A 27670-nucleotide genomic window follows, 5' to 3' on the forward strand; every position below is an offset into this window, starting at 1 on the left:
ACAGTTGTAAGCATGATGGCTGGTACAAATGGCCTGCTCAATAAATATTTGTTCAATAATAGTGTTTATAAGATTACCTTGTAAACTGTGTGGATAATGGCACTTACTGTTACTATAGTAACAGCACCTGACACACATTACTTAGTTGTTTTCTGTGTTTTCTGCCTCTCTCCCCCCCCCATACCCCCCACCCCCAAACACAAGCTCCATGAAAGCAGGAATCTTCCATCTTTTTGGTTCTATTTCTTGATTGTCTTCACTTTTTGGAATTTAAAACCAGGCCATCAGGGCAGAGAAGTGGGTAACGGTTGTGGAAAGATTTATGTGTCGGGTTCTCTCTTCTCATATAATCCTGAAAACCAGACAGAGGTTCCTATAGCAGAAAGAGCTCTTGGCTCTGAATTAGCAATGCCGTAACACAACAAGTGCAGTTTTCTCTTAATAAGAATTCAGTCTCGGGGCACCTGGCTGGCTCGGTCAGAAGAGCCTGTGACTCTCATGGGGATCCCTGGGTGGCTCAGTGGTTTGGCGCCTGCCTTTGGTCCAGGGCGTGATCCTGGAGTCCTGGGATCAAGTCCCACTCAGGCTCCCTGCATGGAGCCTGCTTCTCCCTCCTCCTTTGTCTCTGCCTCTCTCTCTCTCTCTATGTCTATCATAAATAAATAAATAAATCTTTAAAAAATAAAATAAAATAAAAATAAAATAAAATAAAATCTTTAAAAAAAAAAAAGAAGAGCCTGTGACTCTTGATCTCATGGCTGTCAGTTCGAGCCCCATGTTGGGGGTAGAGATACTTACAAATAAAATCTTAAAAATGAAAGAGAGAGAGAGAGAGAAAAGAATTCAGTCTCCATCCCGGTAGGCTGTATTCAGACTACAGCAGTACACAACTTGTGATGAGATGAGGCAAGATTTAAGGGAGACCAAGTTCTGTTTTACAAGGAGAGGCTGATGCCCCCTCCCCAGCACCAGGTCCTCAGAAGGTAAACTCCATGGGGGCAGGATTTTATTCCAGCACCTAGTACACAGCCTAGAACATACCATCGCCCTTCAATAAAGAGTTGTGCAAAAAGATGTATGGGGGATGAACTTTCTCTCTGATTATGTTTCAGCACACAGAGCTGCTCCCGGGCCCTGAAAAGTAAGGCTCTGAGAGGAGCCTGGAGTCCATAACCTCAAGGCAGGATACAGAGATGGTGCCCTGAGTGCCACAAAAGGGAAATACTAGTGTGCAACTGAAGGGGAGAAAAGATATTGCAGGGGTCGTTGTGAAATAGAAGAAACAGAAGCCTGAAGGGGATGGAACCACATCTTATTTCAGGCAGGCTATCACTCCTAACATAAGAAGAACACACCTAGAAAATAAATCAACCAATAAGAAGGATTGGGGTTTCTGTATTTTTATTTTTTTTAATTTTTAATTTTTTTTTTGGCTCTGTATTTTTAAAGACAGTTACTACAAAGGGTCAACCTGTCTCAAAGTAATTTGCTCTTGGTCACCTGGAATAACTAAAGGGGGGGGGGGTGGGGAAGAAGCTAAAAGCACATTTCCTCAATGCCTTGAAAGCAGCTTGAATTTTACCTATTTCGGAGGCATTCGCCAGGAAATGAATTCCTCTTTTTGGGCCCAGACAAGTTCAGTTGTCTCAAGGCTTTCTTCATGTGCTTTCTGACTGTGGCAGATAATTAAACAGTAGTTGGAGAACTGCACTTATCAAAGTGACAGGGTACCTTTTAAAACACCTTCCCAGGTAACTGAAAAGCTGCTGTCATCTAAGAAGTCACGGCTTCCTCAGTTTCCCTAATTGTCGACACCTCAAGGAGGTAATTAAAGTTCGTTCTGCCCTCTGCACAGCGCTCTTAAAAAACAATGTTCCTTTCAGACTTCTGAGTGTAAAAAGAACATAAAGTTGCATTTCCTCTTAAAGCGCGTGCAACAGGCCCCTAGTAAAGGCTCCATGGAGATTTCCTGTAAAGTGAGGAGTGTGAAAAGGCCCCAAGTTTCCTGCCACACAACGGCGACGCAGATTAAAATAAAGACCTAAATGATACACCTTGTTAACATGTGCTGCGATGCTTTATCAACACTCTGGAAATTGGAATGTTTCTTTTATCCTTCTGAACTTTCTTGAAATGACTACCCAAATTCCCTTAATACATAGGCAGGAATGTACTTGGCAAGCTTTCCAGAGAGGAGAGGAAAAAAAGAGTTCAGCTTTGAAATCACTTGACATGATTTAATGGGAGCTTTAGAGAAAATGGAAGCCCTTTGGCCAGATCTCGGCCTGTGTGATTGCAGTGTGGACCTAGATACCACAGAGGACGGCAGCGGGATCCACCACTCGTAGAAGCCAACAGGTTAGTGCAACGTGTGAACAGCAGGTACACAGGGCCCTGGCTGCGGGCACAGCAAGGGGGATGCTCCAGGGTCTCGCCCCACAGACGGTTCCACTGAGGCTCTCTAACGCCAGCTACACAGTCCCGGCCAAGGCCCTATTCTCCAAAGGACGAGCAGCCTTCTCGTATGAAACAAAACTCAGATACTGGTCTTGAGAAACTGAGCCCCCCAAAAATTCTCACGCAAGACAAGGCATGGGCTTGACCTCCAAAAGTGTGTTACAAATTTAATGTGTTCTCCTAGAAACGACTTTGAACAATCAGCTATGCCATTGGAAGATACTACATACTAACGTACGTGATCTTTGAAGAAAAAGAGAAAGGATCGTAATTCCTGAAATATCCTGGGGTTTTGACGGGAGTGGTGGCGACAAGAAAAGAGAACAAATGTGGCCATGTTGGCCGTCCCCATCTGTGGCCAGGACGCTGCACACGTACACTTTGTGCCAATGGTAGCTCTGAGCAGCAAGCAGTCCGTTCACATTTTAATGTCAATGTGGTTTAATTGTAAACATTGTCATTTGAAAGGAACGGGTGGTATGAAAGCTAAGGTATTTTATTTTTTGTGTAGCCCATTCTCTTATAGTTAGACGAATAATTGATATCACATGCCACAGGTCTCCGATGAATAATCAGTAAGCTGATTTAGTGACTTTATTTTGCAATTTTACGTTTAAATAAAAAGGGAAGAGGGAGTTCCTCCACGAAGTCTAAAAAATGAGCCTTACTTAAACGATGTTTCAGAGAAAACACAAAAGTACTAAAACAATTCAAAGTTACACCTCTTACTCCACTTTCACTCCTGACATTGCAAGGACTGGGGACAAGGGTAAGTAATGACATGAAAAGCGATGCGGAAAAACAAAGAAGCAAGAATTTTATAAAACAGGTTATTCTTATGTTTCGATTTTGCCAGTTCATCTGCCTGATATTCTGACCTGTAGGTTTATGCAAAGATTTTCTTAAAGACAGCTGAGGTGTACTGAACAGCACTCTGATGGCTGGAAGCAAAAATCTTTTTTCTAAAAAAGCCTGAATTGGGCCACTGATTACGTGTGAGATCAAGTCACAACCTCTCTTAGCCTCGTGTAGAATACGGGGTTAATAATTCAAACTTCACAATGTTACCTTGAGGGTTCAATAAAACAAGGCATGTGAAAATGTTCAGTTGAATACAAACTATTTTTGATCAGATGTTAAATTCTAAAAAAGGGTCCCATTTGGTTGAGGGAAGCCTAAATCATAGCGCTCAGTCCTTACTTCCTACAGCCTCGTCTGGGGAACCTCTCAGAAAAGTGTGGGGGGGTTCTGTTGGCTGAAAGACATTGAGAGCAAGGAGCCAAGGGCAGTTTCTAGGATTGTCTTATAAACCAAAACTGTACCCGGTGTACGTAGCCTGCACTTTTAAAAGCATTTTGCATGCATCATATTAGCCTGTTTATACCTGACAACAGCCATAACCTGATCATCCCCCATTTTACCGTTGACCAACTGAAACAAAGATGAAAACCCAAAGACATTCAAGGTCATCCGGCTCTGCGGAACCAGAATGCAGACCCAAGCTCTGAGGCTGAGTCTGGGCTCTTCTCACTCCTCTTGCCCCATGCCCCATGGAACAAGAGAAGCCCCCAAGGGCTCCATGCCACAGCAGAGCTGAGAGGACCAAGGAGATCTGGGGTCTGAACAGAGAGACCAAGGCTGCTGGCCGTGGGGTCTTGGGGACCAGAGGCAGTGGTAAGGCCGGTGGTCATCAGCAGTGGTGACCAGATTAAAGCACAGAAGGAAAAAGCAGTATCGGGGCCCACTCACTGCGTTACCCCCAGCACATGAGAGGCTGATACACAGGTACAGGGCAGGATAAGACATTTCATGAGGACCAGACACACAGTCTGTGGCCAGCAAGCACCTCGCTGTGCAGGTGAGGTGGGGTGAGCCCCTTGCCCACCCCCAGGAGGGTAAGGGGGAGCCTCGAACACAAGGCCTTGCTGAAAGCAGAAGAGATCCCAGGGCCTTTCATCTGCAAAACCAAGTGTGTCCTTCCTCACTGGAGCCTGGAATCTGGAGACCAAGATCTGCTCCTGTGGGGAAAGTAAATTTGCAGGTTTGTATCCGCCAAGGTCCTTTACACGATATTCTCTCCACCTGGAATGTTCTTTCCCAGATCCTTTCCCTGATCTTTCTCCTATTTTCATCTGGTGACTGTTCAGATGTCATTCCTAGGAAGACCCCCCATTGCTCTTTGTGCCCTTGTCTGTGTTACTATTACTAAGCACCCGCTGTAATCACGTTATCATCTTTTCTTCAACTAGAGGGTAAGCTCTTTGAGCATAAGGACTTGGTCTCCTTTACTGCTTTATGTTCAATGCCTAAAACTCCGCCTACTGTATAGCAGGTGCTCAGTAAATATTTGTTGGCTGATTTAATGCATCATATGGGTTCGTGTCAACCCCAATGCACACATATTTAGGTTAACAGAGCTTGCAGGGAACTTAAGAATCCAATCTAATACATCTCTTTTTTTTTTTCTTTTAATCAGAATATATTCTTCAAAGACTAAGATATAAACAGAAAAAGCTCTAACAGCTCTGCCTGAATCCTGGAAGTGAGGGGGAGGCTCGTTCTAGGAAGAATTGTAGAGAACTATTTGGTAAACACTTATCTCAACCAACTGCTTTATTTTTTTAATTGAGGAAACGGAAGCCCAAAGAGGTTATGTTTGCTGAAAGTAATCCGCTGAAAGTCGCTAAGCCCAAAAGTTAGTTTTCACGACTCCAATCCGTTTTTTACAAGTTACCTGTTTTGTACCAGGCAGAGTGGAGGTTCTGGTCCCAGAAGCGAGCCCCTTCTTTAGATTTTGTGTGTTGGTTACCCAGTCTGCAGATGCCAAGAGACATGGAATATTTTTTTTTTTCAATTACAAACCCCCTGGGTAAAATTTTCTATTTTTTGTCAGAATAACTGAAATTCAGCAAACGCAGCTAATGGCACAACGTGAGTTTCTTCTACCTTCTTAATACCGTTTCCCTTACCAAGCCCTCACTTGCACACCCAGGATCTTGGCCTCATCTCTTTGTGCAGCTCAGCAATGCTCCTTTCTCCCCTAGTGCTCCCCTCCTCCAAACACTGTTGTGCCGCACATGTTCCACATCTGTCAAAATGCCCTCTAGCTACACACTCCAAAATACTTACACACACAATTCTTCCTAAGCATGTGCCTGTGGTTCCCTCTCTCCTCTCTGTCTCTCTCTGTGTCTCTGTCTCTGTCTCTCTCTCTCTCTCTCTCACACACACACACACACACACACACTCACCCCCAAGCTCTTGCTATAATAGGCTTTTCCTTCAAATCTTTGGCATCCAAGTCTCCCCTCTTCTGGTGTATCTTTTCTCCTCCTCCCCCTCACCCCCCCTCCTCCCTCTCGGACCTTCCCCTCTCCCTCCCCCTCCTCCAGGCTCTACCAAGCCTGTCTCATTTGCCACTTTACTCCATTCCATGGTTCCTGCAGATGGCAGGGGGGAGTGGGACCATTGGCCATGAGCACCAAGTGATATGTTATTATGGAAAATTCTTCTCTAAATGAAACTCAGCCATCTGGCAAAATGTGTAACAGGGGAAAACCAAACCGAGAAGGAAAAAAATCCATGAAACATTTGCTCATTTCAGGTTGGGAAGGATGATAAAAAACCAGAAGATGATCGACTCAAATCCAACTAGTTAACATTGGAACATAAAACTGGATTAGTGATAGAAACACCTATATCCTGGTCTTGTGTACATAATATTTAAATATTCAAGATCTGAAATTAAATTTCCCCAACAGACACTTGTAGGAGATAACATTTTTAATGGAGTTAGTAGGGGAGGAAATTTGCACCTCTGCCTGATATAATGTGTGAATTACTTTTCTGTGTCTTGATCTTCCCAAGTGAAACTAAAAACTATCCTATGGAAGATTTTCCTTTAATCTCCTTATTTTAAAAAAAATATATTTTAATGTCTAAATAAGAAATTCTCTAACATTTATTCTTTATATCCATACTCTTAAGACTCTCTCTGATTTTTAAATATTCTTCTCATGTAACCTTAAGTCAGAACAGAAGGTCAAAGGATAGAGTTAGAATCATAATATATTCCTTCTCATAAAAAGCTATACATCAACCACAATGAAGATTTTTCCACTTTATCTTCAACTGAGACAGAATTTTGGCACGAAGCAGAGAAAGAATGTGCTTTATGAAAAACAGACAATGCTGACTTTTCCATAACTTGGCTCTATCAAGTAGAAAGTTATTTTCTAGTAATGAAAATACAAGACCATTTATGTTTGAATAATAATCGTATTTGAATTCACATCATAATTGGGATGTGAATTGTCTATGTCAAAGTGGAGAAAAGGCAGTGCTGATTATCAAAGGACTTGCAAGAACCTCTCACTTTCCCCACGCGAAGCAAATAAAATGACAATATGCAAATGTTAAAAGATCCTAACAGGTCCTTGAAAATCAAATCATTCCTGGCTCCTACCAATGGTATTTGTCCTATGGAGGGGTCCAAGATTTAACATTTGATCTGCCCAAGAGAGCCAGGATCTTTCTGTTGGGCACACATTCCACATATATGAAATTTCAGACTTGGACTCTGTTTTTCAAAACCTTATTTCTTTCCTGATTGTAGCTACATCATGCTCTTTGCTATTTGTTGTCATGGGCTTTGATCTCCAACCTCTCACACATACCACAAAATTTCCCTCAAGGAGAGAGTCTGTGACTATGAATGAAAAAAGAGAAGAAAACCCCCCATTTCCTACCTTGATGATGAATTATTTGTTTACATGTTTCTCCTTTCCTCTATCTTTGCTCCATGGAGTAGTGGCAATGGCAACTGAATACTGGCTCAGTAAATGTGGAATAGTTGAGATTCTTTTGGTTAGAAACAACAGAAGAAAGCCTCACACTTGCTCTGGCCAAAAAAAGAAAGGAAAAAAAGGAAAGAGAAGAAGCAGTGAGAGATTTAGCATTAAGATACAGGGGTGATTCATACAACCCAAGGATAGGAATGTGGCCAGGCCTAAGACTGAACAGAAATGGAAAAGGGGTCAAGAATTTGTCCACCTCTCCTCTTCTGCTTCATCTTTCTTAACATGGTGCTTTGTCCACTGGATGAAAATAAAATGGACACTCATAGCTCCCAAGTTCAAATATTAAATTTCCAGTTTCTCTGGAAGATTCTTCCTTGGAATCCCACAGAAAGCATTCGAATTGGCCCACTGCACACCCTTGACCTAATCGGCGAAGGCCCTGAAAGGCTGGGTCACATCGTCGTAGAGCTTTGGGGGGGCACACCTTTCAGAAGGGGTGACTGAGTGGTGATGTGCTGTGGGCAGACATAAGATAGTCACCACCTGGGGACTGAACCAGGAAAACTAACCAGGAAACGGGGTTGGAGTGACAGGAAAGAGAAACTGATATTTTAGCATTAGAAAAATATATTTGTGGGGATCCCTGGGTGGCTCAGCGGTTTAGCACCTGCCTTTGGCCCAGGGAGTGATCCTGGAGACCCGGGATCGAGTCCCACGTCGGGCTCCCTGCACGGAGCCTGCTTCTCCCTCTGCCTGTGTCTCTGCCTCTCTCTCTCTCTCTCTCTTTCTCTCTACCTCTCATGAATAAATAAATAAAATCTTAAAAAAGAAAAATATATCTGTGATGGAGCATACAGAAGTGTAAGCCACATGAAACCCTGATACAATCGAAAGACTAAATGTGTAACTTGTATGACCCATAAGGAAGCACTTCTCATCTCTTCTCAAAAATCCCTGGTGCGCCCGGGTGGCTCAGTCGGTTAAGCATCTGCCTTCAGCTCAGATCATGATCCTGGGGTCTTGGGATCCAGCCCCTGCATCGGGCTCTCTGCTCAGCAGTGAGTTTCCTTCTCCCTCTCCCTCTGTGATCTCTCTGGCTCTCACTCTCTCTCTCAAATAAATAAATTAAATATTTTTTAAAAATCCCCAAGAAGGGGGCAGCTCAGGTGGCTCAGCAGTTGAGCATCTGCCTTCAGCTCAGGTCATGATCCTGGAGACCCAGGACCAAGTCCCACATTGGGCTCCCCACAGGGAGCCTGCTTCTCCCTCTGCCTATGTTTCTGCCTCTCTCTCTCCCTCTCTGTCTCTCATGAATAAATAAATAAATCTTTAAAATAAATAAAATAAATAAAAATCCCCGAGAAAATGATCCCACCGAATTAGATTTGATATAGAAATCTAAGAAATTCTGATTATTTTGTTTAAATTTTTTTTTGAAGATTTTATTGAGGCGTCACCTCAGTCCATGTCAGCCAGGCTGAAGCTACAGAGGCTGGACCCTGGGCTCTCAGTCAGGACAGCCCCCACCATCGAACAGCTCCCAGGCCCAGAATCCAGGGCTCTGGGTGTTTAAGTTCCTGTGGGGCTGTTACATATCACCACAGTAATGGACACTCCTAAATATAAACGAGATGCTGAGAAAATCAAGTGTCTTTGCAAAGGTGGACAGTGCAACGTGCAGCACAAGGCCGTCGCCTCGTATTAACAGTGCCTAGGAGATCATTTCAGACTTAAATGCAAAGACCTGACCCCTATTGCATAAAGGGATAGGGCCTTGTGGGTAGGACTTTTTTTAAGTTACGAGCGGCCTTAGAATGTCTTGGGCACTAACACGCAATCTAAAACTGAATGCTTAATGTCTCGTAAACATAGTTCTGTCCCAGAATGCCAGCATCTAAAATTAGAGCAATTGAACAAGAAGCTGGCAACCAGCAAACAGTAGGAAGAGCTTAGCTTTGGGCAGGTCCCCAGGACTCAGGGACGCTGCAGTGTCACCTGCTTTCTCTGTCCCAGCAGATACGCATCCCCCTGAGGTTGGCAGGAGTAACAGAACCTTCCCTCAGTGCTTCTCTTCTCCCCTCTTAGAAGCTTCAGTTGTACAGCAAGTGTTCTTTGAGAGGATGGGAGTGGAAGCAAGGAGAATCAGTGGAGACAGGGCAAGCATGAGCCCGTTTCAAGTAAAGGAATGATGTTGCTGACTTTCATTTCCAAAGCAAAAGTCCATAGGTGACATTACTAGTCACCTTGGTAATGAAAGACATATGTTAGAGTTTGTGAGCTCCCGGCAAAGGAAGATGAGCTTTATGGGCTTACCTGACTTCTTGCTCAAAAGTTTTCCAAAGACCCAGAACACCTGGGTGGCTCAGTGGTCGAGCATCTGCCTTCAACCCAGGGCATGATCCTGGAGTCCCGGGATCGAGCCCCACGTCGGGCTCCCTGCATGGAGCCTGCTTCTCCCTCTGCCTGTGTCTCTGCCTCTCTGTGTTTCTCATGAATTAAAAAAAAAAAAAAGTTTTCCAAAGACCCTAGAATCACTTTATCTTCCAAAGGAGTATCAGCTGTGGGCCCTTGTTATATACCTACTAGACTTTGGCTTCTGTCATCTTCCCTCTCTGGGGAATATCAGTGTTACCAAAATGCAAATGGGCTCTATATCTGAGAAACTTTAGTCCTTTTATCAGTCAGGCTTTTGCTGATTTATCTGATACCTTTTCAAAAAACAAAAACTGAAAAACTGGCATCCGTACTATGTCCCAGGCACTGTACTAGATGCTGGGGATGTGACGATGAATAAGAAAGACACAGAAAATAAATAAAGAAATAAAGAAATAAGACATAGACAGCAATCTTAAGGGGCTTTCAGTGGGTGGAGGAAAAACTGTGATAGAAACAATATGCAGGGTCACTTGGGTGGCTCAGTAGTTAAAAGTCTGCTTTTGGCTCAGGTTGTGATCCTAGGGTCTGGGATTGAGTTCTGCATTGGAATCCCCGCAGGGAGCCTGCTTCTCCCTCTGCCTATATCTCTGCTTCTCTCTGTGTGTCTCTCATGAATAAATAAATAAAATCTTTAAAAAAAAAAGGAAGGAAGGAAGGAAGGAAGGAAGGAAGGAAGGAGAAGGAAGGAAGGAAGAGAAAGAAAGAAGAAAGAAGAAGAAAGAAAGAAAGAAAGAAAGAAAAGAAAGAAAGAAAGAAAGAAAGAAAGAAGCAGTAGTCCTAACTGGAATCCCCTTGAAACTTGCAATCCTGCCTAACACTCCTAACCTCACTGAGCAGTGTGTGACATATTTTCCACCTACACTCCATTCTCAAATGTTGGGAAAAAATGACATTCTCTGATCACTAAAGTACCAAATATCAAGATAAAGCACCACTCTACATACAAAGAAAGTGGAGCAGATAAGGATAAATTACATCTTCAGAGAGAATGACCAGGTTCCAGGATGACCAAAAGATAAAACAAAATTTTATCCACAAATGAAATGTGTGAAATAGAAAGAGTAAATTTTAGCAATTAAGCACCTGTCTAGGAGCCTGAATGTGGAACTAAAGTATAGTCAAACAAGTAATCCTAAACCATAAACTGGATCCTGCTGTTCCCTTAATTAAAAATCTTCCTCGGATGGTAGTAATCATTTTGTGATATATGAGTATATCAAACCAATAAACTGTATACCTTAACCTTATATGTTATATGTCAATTATATCTTTTTAAAGCTGGAGAAAAAATAAAAATAACTAAAAATCTCCCTTGGCTCCTTGTTGCTCACCAAACAGAATTGAAGTACACATCCTCACAAAATAGTTCACGCATTCATTCAGCAGAACCTACAAATGCTAAATAATGATCTAGGCAATGGGAATGCAAGCTCTGATCACTGTCCTGAAGAATCTCAGTCCACATGAGACTATGGGTCAAAAAAATAACTGCAATATAACATACAATAACGTCTTCAGAGCCATAATCATATTTATATACAAGGTATAATGGAAGCACAATGAATGGAGAGCCAAATCCTTCCCAGGGCAAAAGAGAAATAAGACTTTGGACAGAATAGATACACGGAGACTTGAAAGATAAATGGGAATTCTTAAAGAGATAAAGGAAGAAAAGCTAATACAGCAAATCAGACAAGGTAAAAGAATGGGAACACACTTTTGCTTTTCTTTTCAATGGAATTATCCAGTTGTTTAGATGGATCAGTCAGCCAACTCAGTCAAGGTAGCTCTGCCTATCTACACAGCATATACTGGGCAAGCAGAGCTCTGGGCTTTAAAAAATGAGTTTTTCTAGAAATTTATTCATATTTGAGCCTTTTACCTGTTTGGAGATTTCTCAAAAGTATTATCTGAAAGCAGAAGACTATATTCAACAACTGGCAATAATGAGTTGTATATACCTACCTATGCATCTTAAAATATGACCACTGTATGTATTGTGTGGTTACTTTTTTAATCTAAAAATCAAGGGTGCTTTCAGAAAAAAAGTGAAAGGAAAAGTTGGCCATTATCTAGGTGAACGGATACATACAGATAACCTTTATTGCGTAAGCAATAACAGATAATTTAGCAATTATCTGGTAATTTAGGCTATGTACATAACTGAATGGTAAGATTTATTTATTTAACAAAAGTATTTTAGATGCCAGACTTAGTGCTAAATCATTGAAAAGACCCAGCTGTCCCCTCAAGGAACATGCATTCTAGTAAGAGAGACAATAAATAGGAAGTACGTTTAAAAGATAATGAAAGTAGTCACAAGTGCCAGGAAAGAAACACAGAGAGATATAATAATAAGCAGATGCTCCTTTCCCAGGAAGCAATACTTCAGCAAGATCTGAAATGAGACTAAAACATTGTACTCATACAGCTAAATGTTCATTTGGGTCTCTACACAGATTAAATTAATACTTGCAGTATAAAAGGGGAAAGAATGCATTTTGGAGCTGGGGACACAGAATCTGACCTTGGCCACTTTGGCCAAGTTACTTCTTGTTTGTGGGCATCTGCTTCCTCCTCTGTAATTTGGTCACAATAATGCCCACTTACCTGAGCTGCTCATGGAACCAAGAGAGGGAAATACAAAAGTGATCAGATATGTTGCTATATTAACTCATCTGTATCACCCAGCAACCCCAGAACACAAGTGCCATTATTGTCCTCATTTTACAGGAAACAGAGAATATAAATTAGAACTGAAGTTTAAATGAGGGCAATCTGACTGTAGATCCCATGCTCTTAAAATATTATACTGTGCTGCTCCTGATATTCATGCCTAACAAACAGTCTGGCCTCGGCTAGTCTTCTTTCCTTCACTTTGGACTAATACAGTTTTAGAAAACAGAAATCCTTTTATAAATTTTATACTAAGAAAACAATGGATGAGAACAAAGAATTAGCTAAAGAATGCTCATCACTACTAAAGAACATTTTTAAAAATGTTTAATGCTGATGTCCAATAAATGTATCATAGAGCCATAAAAATTGTTGTAAAAGGATATTAAATAGCATAAAGAAATGTTCAGGGGATCCCTGGGTGGCTCAGGGGTTTAGTGCCTGCCCCTTTGGCCCAGGGCATGATCCTGGAGTCCCAGGATCGAGTCCCACCCACATCAGGCTCCCTGCATGGATCCTGCTTCTCCCTCTGCCTGCTTCTCCCTCTGCCTGTGTCTGCCTCTGTGTGTGTGTGTGTGTGTGTGTGTGTGTGTGTGATGAATAAAATAAAAAATAAAATCTTAAAAAAAAAAAGAAATGTTCATTATATATTAACTGAAAAGCAAGTTTCACTTGTCCAGTGTGATCAATTTTTTGCAATAGGTGTATGCTCGGGGTGGGGGAGGAAGTCCAGAAAATGCATTTTCTTTGGACTTTTCTGTCTTTCAAAATTTTTATAATGAACACGTTCTTTCAGTACAAGAGAAACAATAGAATAAGTTATCAAAAAAAAAAAGAAGTTATCAAAATACCACTCCTTTTAGAATGGTCTATTCATCTTTGTTTATTCATATATTTTTCCCTTGTGGAATAATGCTTCTCTTAACAAAGATGAAGCATTCCAACCATACGTTGCATTCTCGGAAGTTTAGAGACCAGGGGCGGACAAATATAGACTCCGCTGGCATTTGTACTGCCTCTCAGTTTGGCTGCAATAGGACCCCTCTTCTTGAAAGCCTCTCTCCAAGGTCATTGCTTTCCCCACAGAGGATCTTACCCATCTCTGGGAGACAACATAAGGGGCAGTGGGAATGTGTGTTTCTCTGATGGAGAGGAGGAGCATCTGGTTCCTTGCTGCTTAAAACAATTAAAACGCTGAGCTTTAACGTGGAACAGAGCTAAAGACTGGGTTGTTGGAATTAGGCACGTTAATTTAATGGCCATCCTACCACGGTGAGGAAATCGGACCTCATTTTATCGGAATTTAACTGGAAATCTCATCAGCATTCTTCTGACTGCAACTACAAATGATACCTTTATGCTTAGAGAGCCCTGTAGTACACTAACCTATAAAACAGATAAATTGGAGGAAGCATTTCTGCATCACACAGAAAAAGATGCTTTGCTTCACAAAAGGTTCACCTCAAGGCTTTTTAAATATATGGACCCCTGTGAACAGCTGTTTATTTGTTTACAGGTCATTAACTATTTGGCTGAAATATGCGTCAGGGCCAGGGTGGGTTCAGAAGCCACCATGAACTAGAGATCAATGAAATGGGGAAGCAGAGAATCCCACCCTCTTTTTCATAAGATACAGTTTTTCTTCTCTTATTGCCTCAGACCTCCATGCAAACAGCTTTGTCCTCAACAAACCTGGGTCTCCCCAGTCTATTATGCCCCCTCCCGCCCCCGCCGAAGGGCAGGCCGGGTTTAGGTTTAACTGCTCAACCATTGCTTTCTGTTTCACTTAATGAAAAATTTAATTTTTCTGGCAATTATTGATTCGGATGTCAGTCCTTCATTCTACAGGCAATGATTTATGGCCAGATTGCAATGATGTGCATTGATCCGAGGCTTTTAATACTCTTTAAAGGTGCTTATTTTCCTACTAGTCTGAAAATCAGAGCTGGCGGGATTCACTTTCTGACATCAATTTCAGGAACCCATACAGGAGTCAACCATAACCTCCTCTGATTTTAACTTTTACCTGGACTACTTTTACCTGGACTACTTGGTACCAGTTCCCAAACCAATCCTACTTTGGCCACCAGAAGATAAGGATCCTTTTTATGCTGATTGCAGGGTACCACTCTTACATTCCAGAAGTGGCCTCTAAAAAAGCAGTTGAACCTGTTGACCGATTACTGTCTAGAGGAACAGCTAAATAGTAATTATGTCAAACCAAACTCAGCTCTTGTCAGATGCACGTCACATGTAAACGAATAATAGTAAACTCTTTTATCCAAAAGAGTTTCCTATTCAGTTATACAGGGCTTCATTTTGGGGCTGTATTATCGTGGCACCGAATCAGGTTGTAGTCCTATTTAAGATTAAACATGATTCGGAGTTAAATCAAAATTCCCCGAGGGCAGAAAAAAATGGGATTTGGAGTGACTGCTTCCTTCAAAACACTCCAAGCTGGTCGTCTTGCCTTTTTAGTGGAATAGAATTGTAGAAATTCAGCTAAGCATTTCCTTAAATTCTTAAACAGATGAATAGCTCAGAAGTGAGAAACTCCTTTACATTGTCCATAGATGTTCCTGAGTTTATTGTCCATTATTTTACACAAAAGCCTTTGTGTAGATATCCTTTTGACAAATCTCTTTAAGAGCTTAAGATTCTCCTCAAAAAAAAAAAAAAAAAAAGCCTTTCTTTTGTGTTAAACCGTGGCCCTTGAGGACTTTGCAAATTGTCATACTTCCTACTTTATCTGGCAGCTAGTTAAGTATAGCACCAGGCAGGGAAGCTGGGTGGCTAGGAAAAAAAAAAAAACGTGAGAGAGAGATGTTTTTATTGTGTACATGTTTTACCTTTTGAATTTTGAAACCTATGTATGTATTACCTATCAAAAGAGTTCATAAAATTTCAGTAAGATGGCACAATCGCAACTTAGAAGACTGTTCTTTATTCTGCGATTATTCCCTTCCCTGTTTTTGGTGGAAGTCGCTAGATTGTTTTGGCTTTGTTTGTTTATTTTTATACTAAGTTTGGCAAAATTCAAAGTTACCAATTCTTATTGGAATTAGTCTAGATAAATATGCAAATCCATACACACCCCACACCCATACACAAAGTCACACACTCCAATCCTAGTGCTGAAAGATCCGTGGGAAGCTCCCACTCCCATCCCCTGACCTGATGAATGGGAAGGACAGGTTGGAGAAGACTGGGACTGTCCCCAGTTGATGGTGGACCTGGAACCACAACCGACATCCCTATAATTCCCAGTCCTTTGCCCTTTCATTAACATCGAAAATACATTTTAAATCAACCAAAAATATGACTTGCTTTATAAAAGTACTATTGCATACCACTTGGAAAAGCCTAATAATTGCACAAGCGAAAGCTATCTCCAAGAGCTAATTTTCATCTTTATAGGAAAATGAAATGAGCCCAGATGTGTTTTTTTTTTTTTTTTTCCTACCGCAGTGCTATTTGTATTCAGCAAGTTGGGTTACTTTAAGGAAAAGGACATTAGTTTCATCAGCTTCTGCTCTGCTGGTTCCTTCCTCCCTATTACCATAAGCTAAAATATAAACTCCTTAGCACAGCACCAGGGTCCTTCAGATCCTACCTTCCAGCTTGGACTGTCAACTCTCCTCCCCACAACTGCCTATTTTCTACCACGCCGAACTACTTCTGGGCTCCTACACGTGCCATTTCCTCTCGTGTTTGCTTGTGTCTGCACACACTGCCCCCTCCCAAGAGAGATGAGGGGCATCCAAGAGAGATGAGGGGCATCTCTCTTCCATTAAAAACCCCCTCCCAGGGAACTCTTGCATGAAGACTCAACGTCACTTACTTGGCAACACTCCCTTGCCCTCACAGGTGTCATTGGCTGTTCCTTCCTCTGCTCTCCTGCTCCCATTAATATTTTCCAGAGGCCCCTTCTGAGCATTTCCCTCACTGTTGAGTGAATATTTAGGGCATTTGTCTCCTTAATAAAACTGTGAGCTCCAAAGTAGGATAACTATCTTTTCTAGAGTCATCTCTCCATTGACTACCTAGCGTTGTGCTCAGCATATAGTAGGTGATCAATAAATGTTCTCAGAAGGAAAAGGGGGAGAGAGGGAGGAAGGGAAGCCAGCATTTGGGGATGCAGACTAGAAAAAAAAAAAAGCCATCCTGTAAGTTCACTTTTGGATCGTAGTCAAGAAATAAAGCATTTATTTCCCCAGTGACTATTGGGCCCAGAATTAGGAACTTAAAAAGAAACTTGGAAAACCGAGCAACATGGGCCTTGGGTAAGAAAACAAGCAGATATGCTCTTTGCTGCCTTACTCTCTTCTTTCTATCTAGGTTCATGTCTGGGAGCAACTCTCAGTGGAACATTCCCCTCACCTCACATAAAGGCAGGCAAGCATTCGTATTAGCCTCTGGTTTTGAGCAGAATGTGCTCAACTATGCTTACATAATAGTTATTAAACACAAAACTGAGAACAGCACTTACAAGCGCACAATTTATGCCTCTAATTCATTTTACCGACCAGCCCCTCATCTCTTAATTTTACTGAATGACACCAGTTTCTCCAACTGGGAACAAAGGGAAAAAGAAGTCTGACAGCTGAGTTCTAACCCCCACTGTGCCATGTGAGGATGAGCACATTTTTTTTTTCTCTCTTCGTCTCAGTTTCTTCCTCTATAAAATGAGCCGTTTGGACTAACAGCCTGTCCTAGGTCTAAAAACTATGATTGTGCATCAGGGTATATTGAGGATGTGGAACTTCATAGTTAATAAATATGAGTAACTGACCCATATTTATTGAATTTAGAGAGCACAGGCCCAGTCTCAAGTACAAGTACATTCAAAGGATGCAAAGTGATATTGGGAATGACCCCTGCCCTCAAAGGGCCAACAATCTAATCAGAATTTTAAAACACACAGGGCATGCCAAATATTATAAAAGCAGACATGCAGAGTACCAGATAAGGGGGAGAGATGATAAAAACCTTGACACCACGTAGTCCATATGTTAGCAAACCTCACTCATAGCAGACACGGGAGAGGATGAACCACAGAAATACTGACGATAATACAGCTAGCTTCCCCGGCTTATGATGCTCATAAATCAGTGAGTCATCTGTGGTTTTCTGTTGGACATTTTAAATCCATTTCAGCATCAAATTTTAAGAGGCAAAAGAAAAGAAAATGCAGTCCTCCACTATGAACCCTCAAGACCTTAATCAGAATGATGTCAACAGCAGTGACAATAGCAACAGGTTGCCAAACGCCAGTCACAGGGTCCGCGGATGGGCACCTGCACTGTGAAAAGTCAGGTGACTTAGCTCCATCGCCAATGACTTTGCTCCCACGAAGAGCTTTTCCCTGACACTCCTCCACCTCAACTGCAGGGAGGAAACAGTGTCAACGTGCTCCTGCCATGACTGGGACAAGATCTTCTCTTTCTTTGGCTGTGTTTTCAGAGGTAGCCCTCCATTCTCCTCTTTAAACGTGTCACCTACACACTTGTCCTGACTCTAGCGGTGAATGGATGAACAAAGCAGGAAACACCCTCCTGTGGTCACACCTGTCTTGGGCTCCACTGACTGGATTGCCTGCCTATCCTAACCCATGTAATGAGGGAGTGAGCCAGCTACAGGCACTTACAGGCAGACTCTAACTTCAGATTAGACAAGATTGCATCCGACTTACAAATGCAGAAGTTCAAGTGCCACGAGAAGCCTGAGCTGGGATCTCACCATCCTCCGTCGTTCACTTGGGGAAGTGGACGCCTGATTCTTTGACTTCATTTTCAGCTCCTTTCTCTGTGGAGCATTTCTTTTTTCTTTCTTTTTTTTTCCTTTTCCCCATATTGAATTATTCTGCTTCGGATGGCTGAAATAGTACTTTTTAGCAAGAGTGGGCTGTAACTCTGAAACTCTATAAAAAGGATTAAGTGCGTTGATTTGCTTGGCACCCTGATTTCCTCCGTTTCTCTATAAGCCTCCTTAAACTTCATTATTACACAATGCAGAAAGCTAAATTAAAAGAGAAATTCCCTGTCAGTTAACTAACCCTGAACATTAAAATATTACCCTTTGATTATTGGTTTAGTCTCCCACTTGCCTTTTAACCTAATGGAGTTAGTAAACTAATTTCCTTTATACATTTCACTCAATCTCATCATGAGTGACACATTATTCTGCTAATGCTTTAGGACAGTAATGTAGAGGAGAGTGTGCTCCAGTCACAAGGTAAGCACGCTAACATAAAAGGCTAATTTCTAGGCCCATCAGTGGGTCTCACTCACCAGAAAACCACATCCTGGTGCAGGGTGCTGGTGGGGGAGTCAGTTCCCAGGAGATCAGGAATGCTGCTCCAGGCTGCTCCCAACACCTTCCCACCATGTGACTCCGTATCTGGATGTTCAGAGTGGGTGAGCACAGGGCAGTAGTTTCGCTTTGTTTTTGTTTTTCCTGCTCATGAAATGACACGTAGGCACAGTTACACAATTGCCCATCTTATTAAACCCCAGAAGACGATGGACTGTAAGTTTAGCAATCTCTATTTGAAAGTTGTTCCTTTTTTTATGCTTACAGCCCATAACCACACTATCGAGCATGTAATTTTTTTTCTTATGCTTGCTTGAGTTTTGTTTTATTTTTAATGCCCCACAAATCCTGGGCTCAGGGTGGGAGCCGGGGGTTGGGTTGGGGGTTGTGGAATTATTTAAACTCTGACATCTGGAAACTCCTGCCCCAGACAAAGCAGGAGGGAGGGGGAAAGCTAATTCAGACACCGCAGGTCATTCTTGAAGATATTTATGGAACGCCATGTGCTATCTATAGGAAATCTTCAAGCCTACTGCCAAGAGAATAGGCAACATTCTGAAGCAGGAATTGCTACTTTTTATAAAAAAGGAGAGAATATGTAGTGAAGCCTGAGATCTAGAGTCTGAGAAGCGGAGGACTGATTTTAATCCTCCTTCAGTGATTCAAGTGAAAGCTGCAAAGTTCTTTTTAGATGAAAAAAGAGAAAATAAGTCACCATTGAACTCAAGATATTTCCAGAAAGGTCATTAGAAGCCATCATGTCACTCTCTTTAGTTTTTATAAGCTGTCCAAGTGAAGACATGAGCTGGGAGTGTCTCTATCTTGCACAAAGAAGATTTGAAAGAAACTAGGGTTAAAAGCCATGAGCAAGAAGCACATTTATCTTTCTTCTTTTTCCCTCTCAAACTCACAGGTATGTAAAATTGATAACGTCTGGTTCGAAGTATAGACAAGGAAGACAGAATCAGAGAGCCGAAACACGCAAATCCCAATCTCTTCTCCAGTCCCAGCCTCTCCATTTTGGCGGTGGAGGTCCAATTAATCTTGTTCCCCAAAGCTGGGGATTTGCTATGGGGCTCCCCCAAGCAGCAGCTATGCTCCCGACCATGTGTAGACACGACTGGATTTCACCCTGCTTTCTAATCTGGCCACTGGGACTCTGGTCTACACTTGAACTCCAGCTCCCTCTTCCTGGAAGGTTAGGCCTTGTCCCCAAATCCTAACTGCCACTTCAACGTGGCCCCCTGCCTTCCCATTACCATTGTCTCTACTGGCCTAGATATCTGTTCCTGAGTTCCTTCAGATTGTGGGCCACACTAGCTTTGGGGATGTGCTGACCAGCTCTATCCACCCCCACCTCATTCCTTCCTTCACCCCTCTCCTGAGGTCCACAGTAATCGCTTGTCATTTCATGTATACTGCACCTATTCTGTTCCAGTCACTGTGCAAGGCGCTGCAGTCACAACATTAGATTAGGCAGGACTCTGCCCTCAAGGAGCAGACTAGTAGAAGAGACAACAGGGCGCCTGGGTGGCTCAGTCAGTTGGGCGTCTGACACTTAATTTCAGCTCAGGTGATGATCTCGGGGTCATGGGATAGAGCCCCCGCATCGGGCTCTGTCCTGGGTGTGGAGCCTGCTTGGGATTCTCTCTCTCCCTCTCCCTCTGACCTTCCCTCCTCCCTCTCTCTCTCTCCCTCTCCAAGAAGAAGAAGAAGAAGAAGAAGAAGAAGAAGAAGAAGAAGCAGCAGCAAATCAGGGGATCCCTGGGTGGCGTGGTCCTGGAGACCAGGGATCAAGTCCCACATCGGGCTCCCTGCATGGAGCCTGCTTCTCCCTCTGCCTGTGTCTCTGCCTCTCTCTCTCTCTCTCTCTCTCTCTCTCTCTGTCGTTCATGAATAAATAAATAAATAAAATCTTAAAAAAAAAAAAGAAACAAGTCAAAGATTACCAGGATTGCTGTGATAAGGAAGTGGACCCTAGTAACCCCACATTCTCCTCCTCCCGCTGACCTTTGAAGTGGTCTTCAATTCTTGCACAGGTTCTGGGCCAGTTTTCACAAGAGATGACCCATTGGGCTCAGTGGACTGTTAAAACATAGAATTCCTTTTTAAATGAGCAACATAGAATGGTCAAGTATTATCAAGGAATAATAATTTCAAGATCACTACTGGCCAAACTCCCAAAAGCCTGGTGCATATTTACAGAGGATTGTTGGAGGGACAAGCAGATTAGCACTTTATAGAACTACTATGAACCGTGGAACCTTCTTGAGGCCCCTGAGGCCTATCCCTCAGGATATCTGAGGGCCTCCAGCAAACCTCTAATTTAGGCGTTTGATAGAACTTTGAGGGGTCCATGGAACACAGTTTGTTCTGGGCAGGCTAAAATTTAGCAGAATTTAGCAGAAGAGGGTAGATAGATGCCACTCTGTTCTTGAAATGCCCTCTTCTTTTGAATTCGTCCACACTGCTCTCTCCCGAGCTCCTTCCTGTATCCTTGACTGCTTCTTAGTCACTTCTGAAGGTCACTTTCTCTTGGCATCCAAAACTGAACCCACCAACGTCCCCCACCAAAGCTTAGTCACGCCCCAGCCTCTGCCCATCTCTCCAGGCTCATCCAGGCCCCCACCCTCGCTCTCCCCTGGCACCCCGAACTGCAGCCAGACTGGACGTCTTTCGGTTTCTTAGATTCACCATACCTGCACTCACATCCTCACTTTTACACACCATGTCCCCTCTCCCTAAATTGCTTGAACATGGACGGGGGTGCATGCACATGCGTGCGCACATGCACACACACACACGTGTGTTCACGTTTCAGGTGCCTCTTGTCCCAGGAGGACTTCACTGACCCTACGTCTGCTTGTGGCTTGCCCCTGTTGTGCACTACCAGGACGCCCTGGACGACTAATTTTGCTGTAATGTTCATACACTCTGGGAAGTGCCCGCCACCAAGTAAAATGAATTAAATTTCCCTTTCTGAAAAGTGAGTGTTCTCAAAGTGAATTGAGGGATGCGCTCAGAAACAGCGCCAAGAAACGCACTGCTGTGTACTCTGTGAGGATGCTGGTGAGGATGTTGCGCATCATTGGTCTAGAACCTTCTTCCTGATGACCTCGGGTGGGTGTTTCATTCCACCGATTTAGCAATCGTTGTGCTTCTCCTGGAAGGGGTGTTTTATCTTAGAGATGTTTTCAATTTGTAAAGAATCATGTTACCCCTGTTCTCTTGGCTGCTAGAAACCTAAAAGCTAAATTGGGTCCCACTCTTTATGGAATTAATTTGACGACTCTATCTCCTTTCTGTTTCTCATTTCACACTTTCAAATTAAAATTTCAAGTTAACTTGGTATATGTCTTTGTTGCTGGATTTTAAGTGGCCTTAAATGTTTTTGGAATAGGGTTAGGAATAATTAATCAAATAAACAAACGATGTGATAAAATGGTAGACAGTTGAACAAAGAAAAGTAGCATCTAAATGGTGAAGGGACGTACAGTTAGTATTCTTTAATGTGCAAGTCACTTAAACCCCAAACTGGCTGAAAAGACAACAGCAAAATATCAATTTAATCTGAAACATTCACTGATAGTTTGTTTTCAGGCAGGGTTTGATCCAGGGGCTCAAAGAAGATCCATAGGGATAGAGACTTTGGTTTACTGTTGAATTTCCAGCAAAGAGGACATTGGTATATACATGTTTAATAGACATTTGTTTGAATTTCTTGTTGCGAAATTCCTAAAAGTTCCTCCTGCTAAATCCCAGGATCTGACCTGGATCACATGCCCATCCCAGGACCAATCATTTGATCAGGAGCAACCAGACCTCTAATTTTCCAGGTCTGAGTCATCTGGTCCAGGGGTAAGTCTCCAAGGAAACCATGGGCACTGACAATGAGGGAAAGTGGTTCCCCAAAGAAAATCTGGGGCATTGCGAAGGAGAAATGGATGCTAGGAAGACAAAACAACCATATGCATATCAATGGACCATCAAAAAGGTGATGCCTAAATTGAATTGTAAAGGATAAACAGGAATTAGCTACGAAAGAGGGCAGTTATCAGAGGGTAACATTCTAGGTCTTTTCAAAGCACAGAGGCAACAAATAGCTCGATGCTTTCGAAGAACTGTAAACAGTTTAACGTGGTTAGAGCAAACAAGGGTGGGGACTGGTAGGAAAATAAGCTAGAGAGAGAGAGTACAAATATGAGGGACCTTTTAGGTTAATCCAAGGAGGATGTGCTCAACCTAGAAGGCCCTGGGGAACCTCTGTAGGATTTCTAGCAGGGGAACATGCCTTACAGTTAAGCCTATGACCCTCATTATAGGGTCAAAACTGATTTTCCCTGGGTGCCTTAAACAACAGAAATTTATCGTAGCACAGTACTGGGGGGCTAGAAGTTTGAGATCCCAGTGTTCTGCACACCTAGCATTCAATCCTCCCCATATCTATCTTTCGGAGGTAGATATTACTCTTCCCATTTCTAAATGAAGAATCTAAGGATCACAAGATTAGCTGCATTATCCTGAGCTGCATTTGGTGAGCAGTGGGGCTGAGATTTGAATTCAGAATTCTCTGACTGCAAATCATCACATGCACCACCCAAAGTGATGTTATGAGGGTCCTGGTTGAAGACCAAGCATTCACACTCACATTGGATCCAAAAGACGCTGCCCAGTGCACTTTTTTCCCTCCTTGGTGAACACATTTACAAATATGGGTGGGGGGTGTTGCTGTCTCTGTCAATGTGTATAGGGTGGTAGGGAGACAACCAGAGGGACTTCTGCCCTGGAGTAAGAGGCTGTTCTAGCCCCAGGATGGGGGGTGGGGAGCAGACTGAGGGGACTGGGCAGGTGTGTAAGGGATGGAGGGTAGGGTGAATCTCTGCACACATCCTTGGGACCACAGTCCAGGCCCACCCAGTCCAGAGAGGAAATAAGTCTCTGGAGGGAACAACTGGATGTGTCCTACCACGCCCAACGTGTTTGATGCTTAGTAAACAAAACCTTTGTGACGTCATCATAGAGTTATAAGTCCTCTGATAACAGATTCGTTTCTTATCATAAGAAAGTATCATTTTCCCCAATTATCAGGGAGGTCCAAGGGCAGGCATTGTAGTAAGTATTCTCTCCACCAATTCTCCACACCAATTCGGCCTGCTACAAGCGCCTGCTGGTCCACTGAAGAGGACTTTCTCATGAAGACGCTGCTCTATGAGTGATGCCTTCTCTGCTCCACCCTCCACGGGGTCTCTCCCACCACATCATTCAGTTTGTTGGGAGACAGCTTCCATTGGAAGGTCTTGATGGAGACAACAGACAGATCGACACCCACCTGTACTAACGGGGACAGTGGACTCTCTGCCCCCTTAAAAGTACGGATCTTACTCCCTCCATGGGTGGAAATAAGTCACCGTTGTCCACCTTCTTGGGCAGTTCTGGAGGTTAGATGGGAGCTCAAGGTTCACAGCGGAACAGAAACATCTGTAACCATGGCAAGATAAACAGACTCAACTTAAAAGGCTAACTCCAATAACATGCTGAGGAGCAAGACAGCCCAGGTGGCTTCCCCTCAGATTGCCATCGCTTACAAACACCACCGGCCAGGGGCGTTATTTCAGAAGCAACAGCCTTGTTTCCTGAGTGATCTTGTGCTCAGAGAATGAGAAACTCAGCCTGTGTGTCTAGAAGGGAGAGAGTTTCTGTCAGCGCCGGGGATGTGAGTCAGACTTGGAATCACGCAGCACCGCGCCAAGGCGAAACATTTCCCTAGATTGGTTCTGTTTCCTCTTCGCTTTGCCTTGAGATGTTATTTCCTTACCTCCCCCCTTTGGTCCACCCTGTGTTTTGCTGAGTGCCCCCTTGCTTTCACTTCCAGCGAAAATCGAGGAGACTCGGTGCTCTGAAAAATCCTGAGATTGGAAATTCTGATTTGTCTTAAAGGAATAAAAATGGTCCTTACAACCCCCCCCCACACACACACACCACACACACACGCACACACACACACACACATCCTCATCTTCCTGGGGGGATGATACAGTATCCTAGAGGGTTGCCGAAAGCTCTGGACACACCGACAGAGCTCCAGCTTTGCAGAGACACCTGTCCCTTTGGGGTTAGCAGCTGCCGCCGGGCCTGCCCTCTGCAACCTCGGAGGAAATCGTACCCCCACACAAAGAAATCGAACTCCACTGATCTGGAACTGGACGCGGTGAGGGGTTCTAAGGCAACACAAATGTCTGGGGGAGAACTAACTCCCCAGTCCATCCTGGGAGAACGTGCCCGAGAGCCCGGCCCTGGGAATCGGGCAGAGAGAAAACCTGGAGAGGGTTCGCTGGCCGATGGAAAAAAAAAAAAAAAAAAAGATCATCGCGACCAAATTCATACCCATGAACACGACTTTAAGTAGTCTCCTAACTCTGGGATACGAATTAGGGTGGGAGGGTGGAAGGGGAGGCGGGCGGGGGGTGGGGGTGACTGGGTGGCGGGCACTGAGGGGGGCACTGGACGGGAGGAGCACTGGGTGTTATTCTGTATGTTGGCAAATTGAACACCGATAAAAAATAAATCTATATATAAAAAATAAATAAATAAAATACTTAAGATTAAAAAAAAAAAAGTGAGCCCTGCTAGCTTGGGTCGGGCTCCGGACACCGGCGTGGGCTGAGGTCCTTGCACGCACCCCCCACCCTGGGGGCCGCGAGGGCCGTCGGGGAGGGGAAGGGAAGGGAAGGGAAGGGGAAGGCACTGGACCCTGAACCTTCAGCTCCCTCTCGCTCGCGGGCGCAGGCAGCCGGGCCTGTAGGTCTACCCGAGATAGGATCGAGTCCAGGTGGGTCCCTAACGAGGCGAGGCGCGCCGGAAGGAATCTAAGAGTTTCATTAACTCCCCCTCCCCCTGCACACACACACACACACACACACACACACACACACACGCACCGAGGGCAAAGACGCCCAAAGAGGCAATCCCCCAACCGTTTGATCGGAGGAAATTGGGTTTGTCTTTCCTCCCCCATCACCCCCATCACCACCCCCATCACCACCCTTCACCTTTCCTGCCTTTCCATCCACCAGGATCGTTGCTTTCAAAAAGGGGGAGGGAGCATAACATCGGGGGCGGGGCGGCGGGGCGGCGGGGCCGAGCGAGCCGCACTCGGGGACCCGCGCGGCGCCCGGGCGAGCTCCGTGCCGCAGACCCCGCGCCCCCGCAGCGGCCCCGCAGCGCCCCAGCCCGGCCGCGACCTCGCCGATCGGGGCCCAGCCCGGGTGCGCGCGCGCGGAGAGCGTCCCGGAGAGCGTCCCGGAGAGCGTCCCGGAGAGCGTCCGGGATCCCGTCCCGGATCCCGTCCCGGATCCCGCGGCGGCTCCGCGCTCCGCGTTTTGGCTGCCGCCGGGCGGCCGCGGCCGAGGGCGGGGTGCGCGGCGGCGCGGGCGCGGGGCGCGGGGCGCGGGGAGCCGGAGCGCACTCCGCCTGCAGCCCGCTGTGCGCGCCGCCTCCCGCGGCCGCCGCCGCCCGACAGCGCGCCCCGGAGCGAGCCCACCTCCGCGAGGGGCGCCCCGCGGGCTGCCCATGCGGCGCTCGCCGCCCGCCCCCGGCCGCCGCTGACCCCGCAGCCCGCAGCCCGCAGCCCCGCCGCGGTGCGGAGCGCCGTCCAGCCGCCTCGGTCCCCGTCGCGCGCGGTGAGTGGCAGCCGGGCTCGGCCGGCTCTGCAGGGGGGCTGCGGCGCGGAGGGGGGGCGAGCGCCGCAGGGGAGGGCCGGCACCCGGGGTGCCCCTGCAGGTGGGGGGGCTGTGACACCCAGACGGGGTCTGCGGAGCAGAGGACGAGGAGGAAGGCGCAGCCGGGTTTTGGGGGGCTGCGTAGACGGGGAAAGCGGGTCCTGGGCTGCAGCACCAAGAGGGCTCCAGATCGGCCGCCCGCATGGCCCCTGTGTGCTGCATCACTACCAACTCTCCCCTGATTCTCTCCTGCGTGGAACCCCGTTCAGCGGCCCCGGAGTCGGGGCGATGGGGAGGGGGGCGCAGGGAGGCGACGGTGCGCTGGCATGTGTCGGCCGCTTAGGATCGCCTGTCACCTACTGGCGTCCGGAGGGAGGGTGCTGATGCTCTCCCCAAGCGCTCTGCGCAAAGGGCCCATTGCTTTTTTTGGCAGGGGTGCTGCAGCAGCTCCCCCCCACCACCACCACCCCCCGCCCCGACAAAGGTGTTTTTCTGAATGTAGCACGTATGTGGAAGAGAATGGGAGCATCTTCGTCCCTTCAGGCAGAAAAAGTTGGAGACGCTGGGCATGTTAATAATTAGCAGGACCCGGGGCTCAGGGATGCAGCAGAAAGCTGTTAAATTTTCATTGCCCTCTAAGAAAAGCCAAACGGCATCGCCTGTGAGGATCCGCAGGGCCGTATTATTTGGGGGACTTTGGGGGAAATTGTCCACCGATTGTCTTCGGGAGGCTGAAGACTGAGATGGGGGGCAGGGGTGGGGGGTGGGGGGAGGGAGACGGGCTGGCACCGCGCTGAGGTCCAGCTTGCCTAAGGAGGATTCAGGATCACAACCCAAACGTATTTGGTGGCTGATTTTAAACAGAGAAAGGGAGGCCGGGCTGCGGCCATGAACAAGGTGAAGAGCACACCCTGGGAACCTGCCTAAAGGAGAGAAAAAAAAAAAAAAAAAAAAAAAAAAGCATGTAAAGCTGTTGCCTCTCCGGAGGGGTTCAGATGCGTTTGTGCTATAAAAAGCAGGCGTGTGTATGCGACTTTCCGATGGATTTTATGAAGGACCAGTGGATACTTAATGAAATTGTAGCTGAGCGTGCCTTACAGTTCTGGGTACCTCTTCGTTTTAATCCATACTTCCGAAGGCTGTGTGTGCAGCTGGCGTTACATAATTGAGGGGGTTCACACCAGCAGATTGTTTTTTTTAAGGTACTTTCGGAGGAAAAGGAACTTCTATCTATCCTTTCAGACAGGCCCAAGGTGTAGACGGGCAAGGGTT

General features: G+C 45.1%; 2 protein-coding genes across 3 annotated transcripts in view; one reads left to right on the forward strand and one right to left on the reverse strand.

Moving 5' to 3' along the window:
• Window positions 1-2216: 2216 nt before the first annotated feature.
• Window positions 2217-26251, reverse strand: LOC125753871 (uncharacterized). The gene is made up of 5 exons (XM_049102827.1): window positions 25730-26251; window positions 20691-20765; window positions 18659-18824; window positions 5192-5271; window positions 2217-4475 (listed from the first exon to the last, which is right to left on the reverse strand). Exons 1-5 carry the CDS (start codon window positions 26249-26251, stop codon window positions 4203-4205), a joined length of 1116 nt encoding a protein of 371 aa, XP_048958784.1. The 3' UTR covers window positions 2217-4202.
• Window positions 26147-27670, forward strand: part of PRICKLE1 (prickle planar cell polarity protein 1) — a 110940-nt gene continuing 109416 nt past the window's right edge. For both annotated transcript variants that reach the window (XM_025477289.3, XM_035707472.2), the window contains exon 1: window positions 26147-26359. The gene's annotated coding sequence lies outside the window, so the exon portion shown is untranslated. The remainder of the gene's footprint in view (window positions 26360-27670) is intronic.

The sequence above is a fragment of the Canis lupus genome, chromosome 27 (assembly GCF_003254725.2).
Source record: "Canis lupus dingo isolate Sandy chromosome 27, ASM325472v2, whole genome shotgun sequence".
In the NCBI taxonomy this organism is placed as follows: domain Eukaryota; kingdom Metazoa; phylum Chordata; class Mammalia; order Carnivora; family Canidae; genus Canis; species Canis lupus.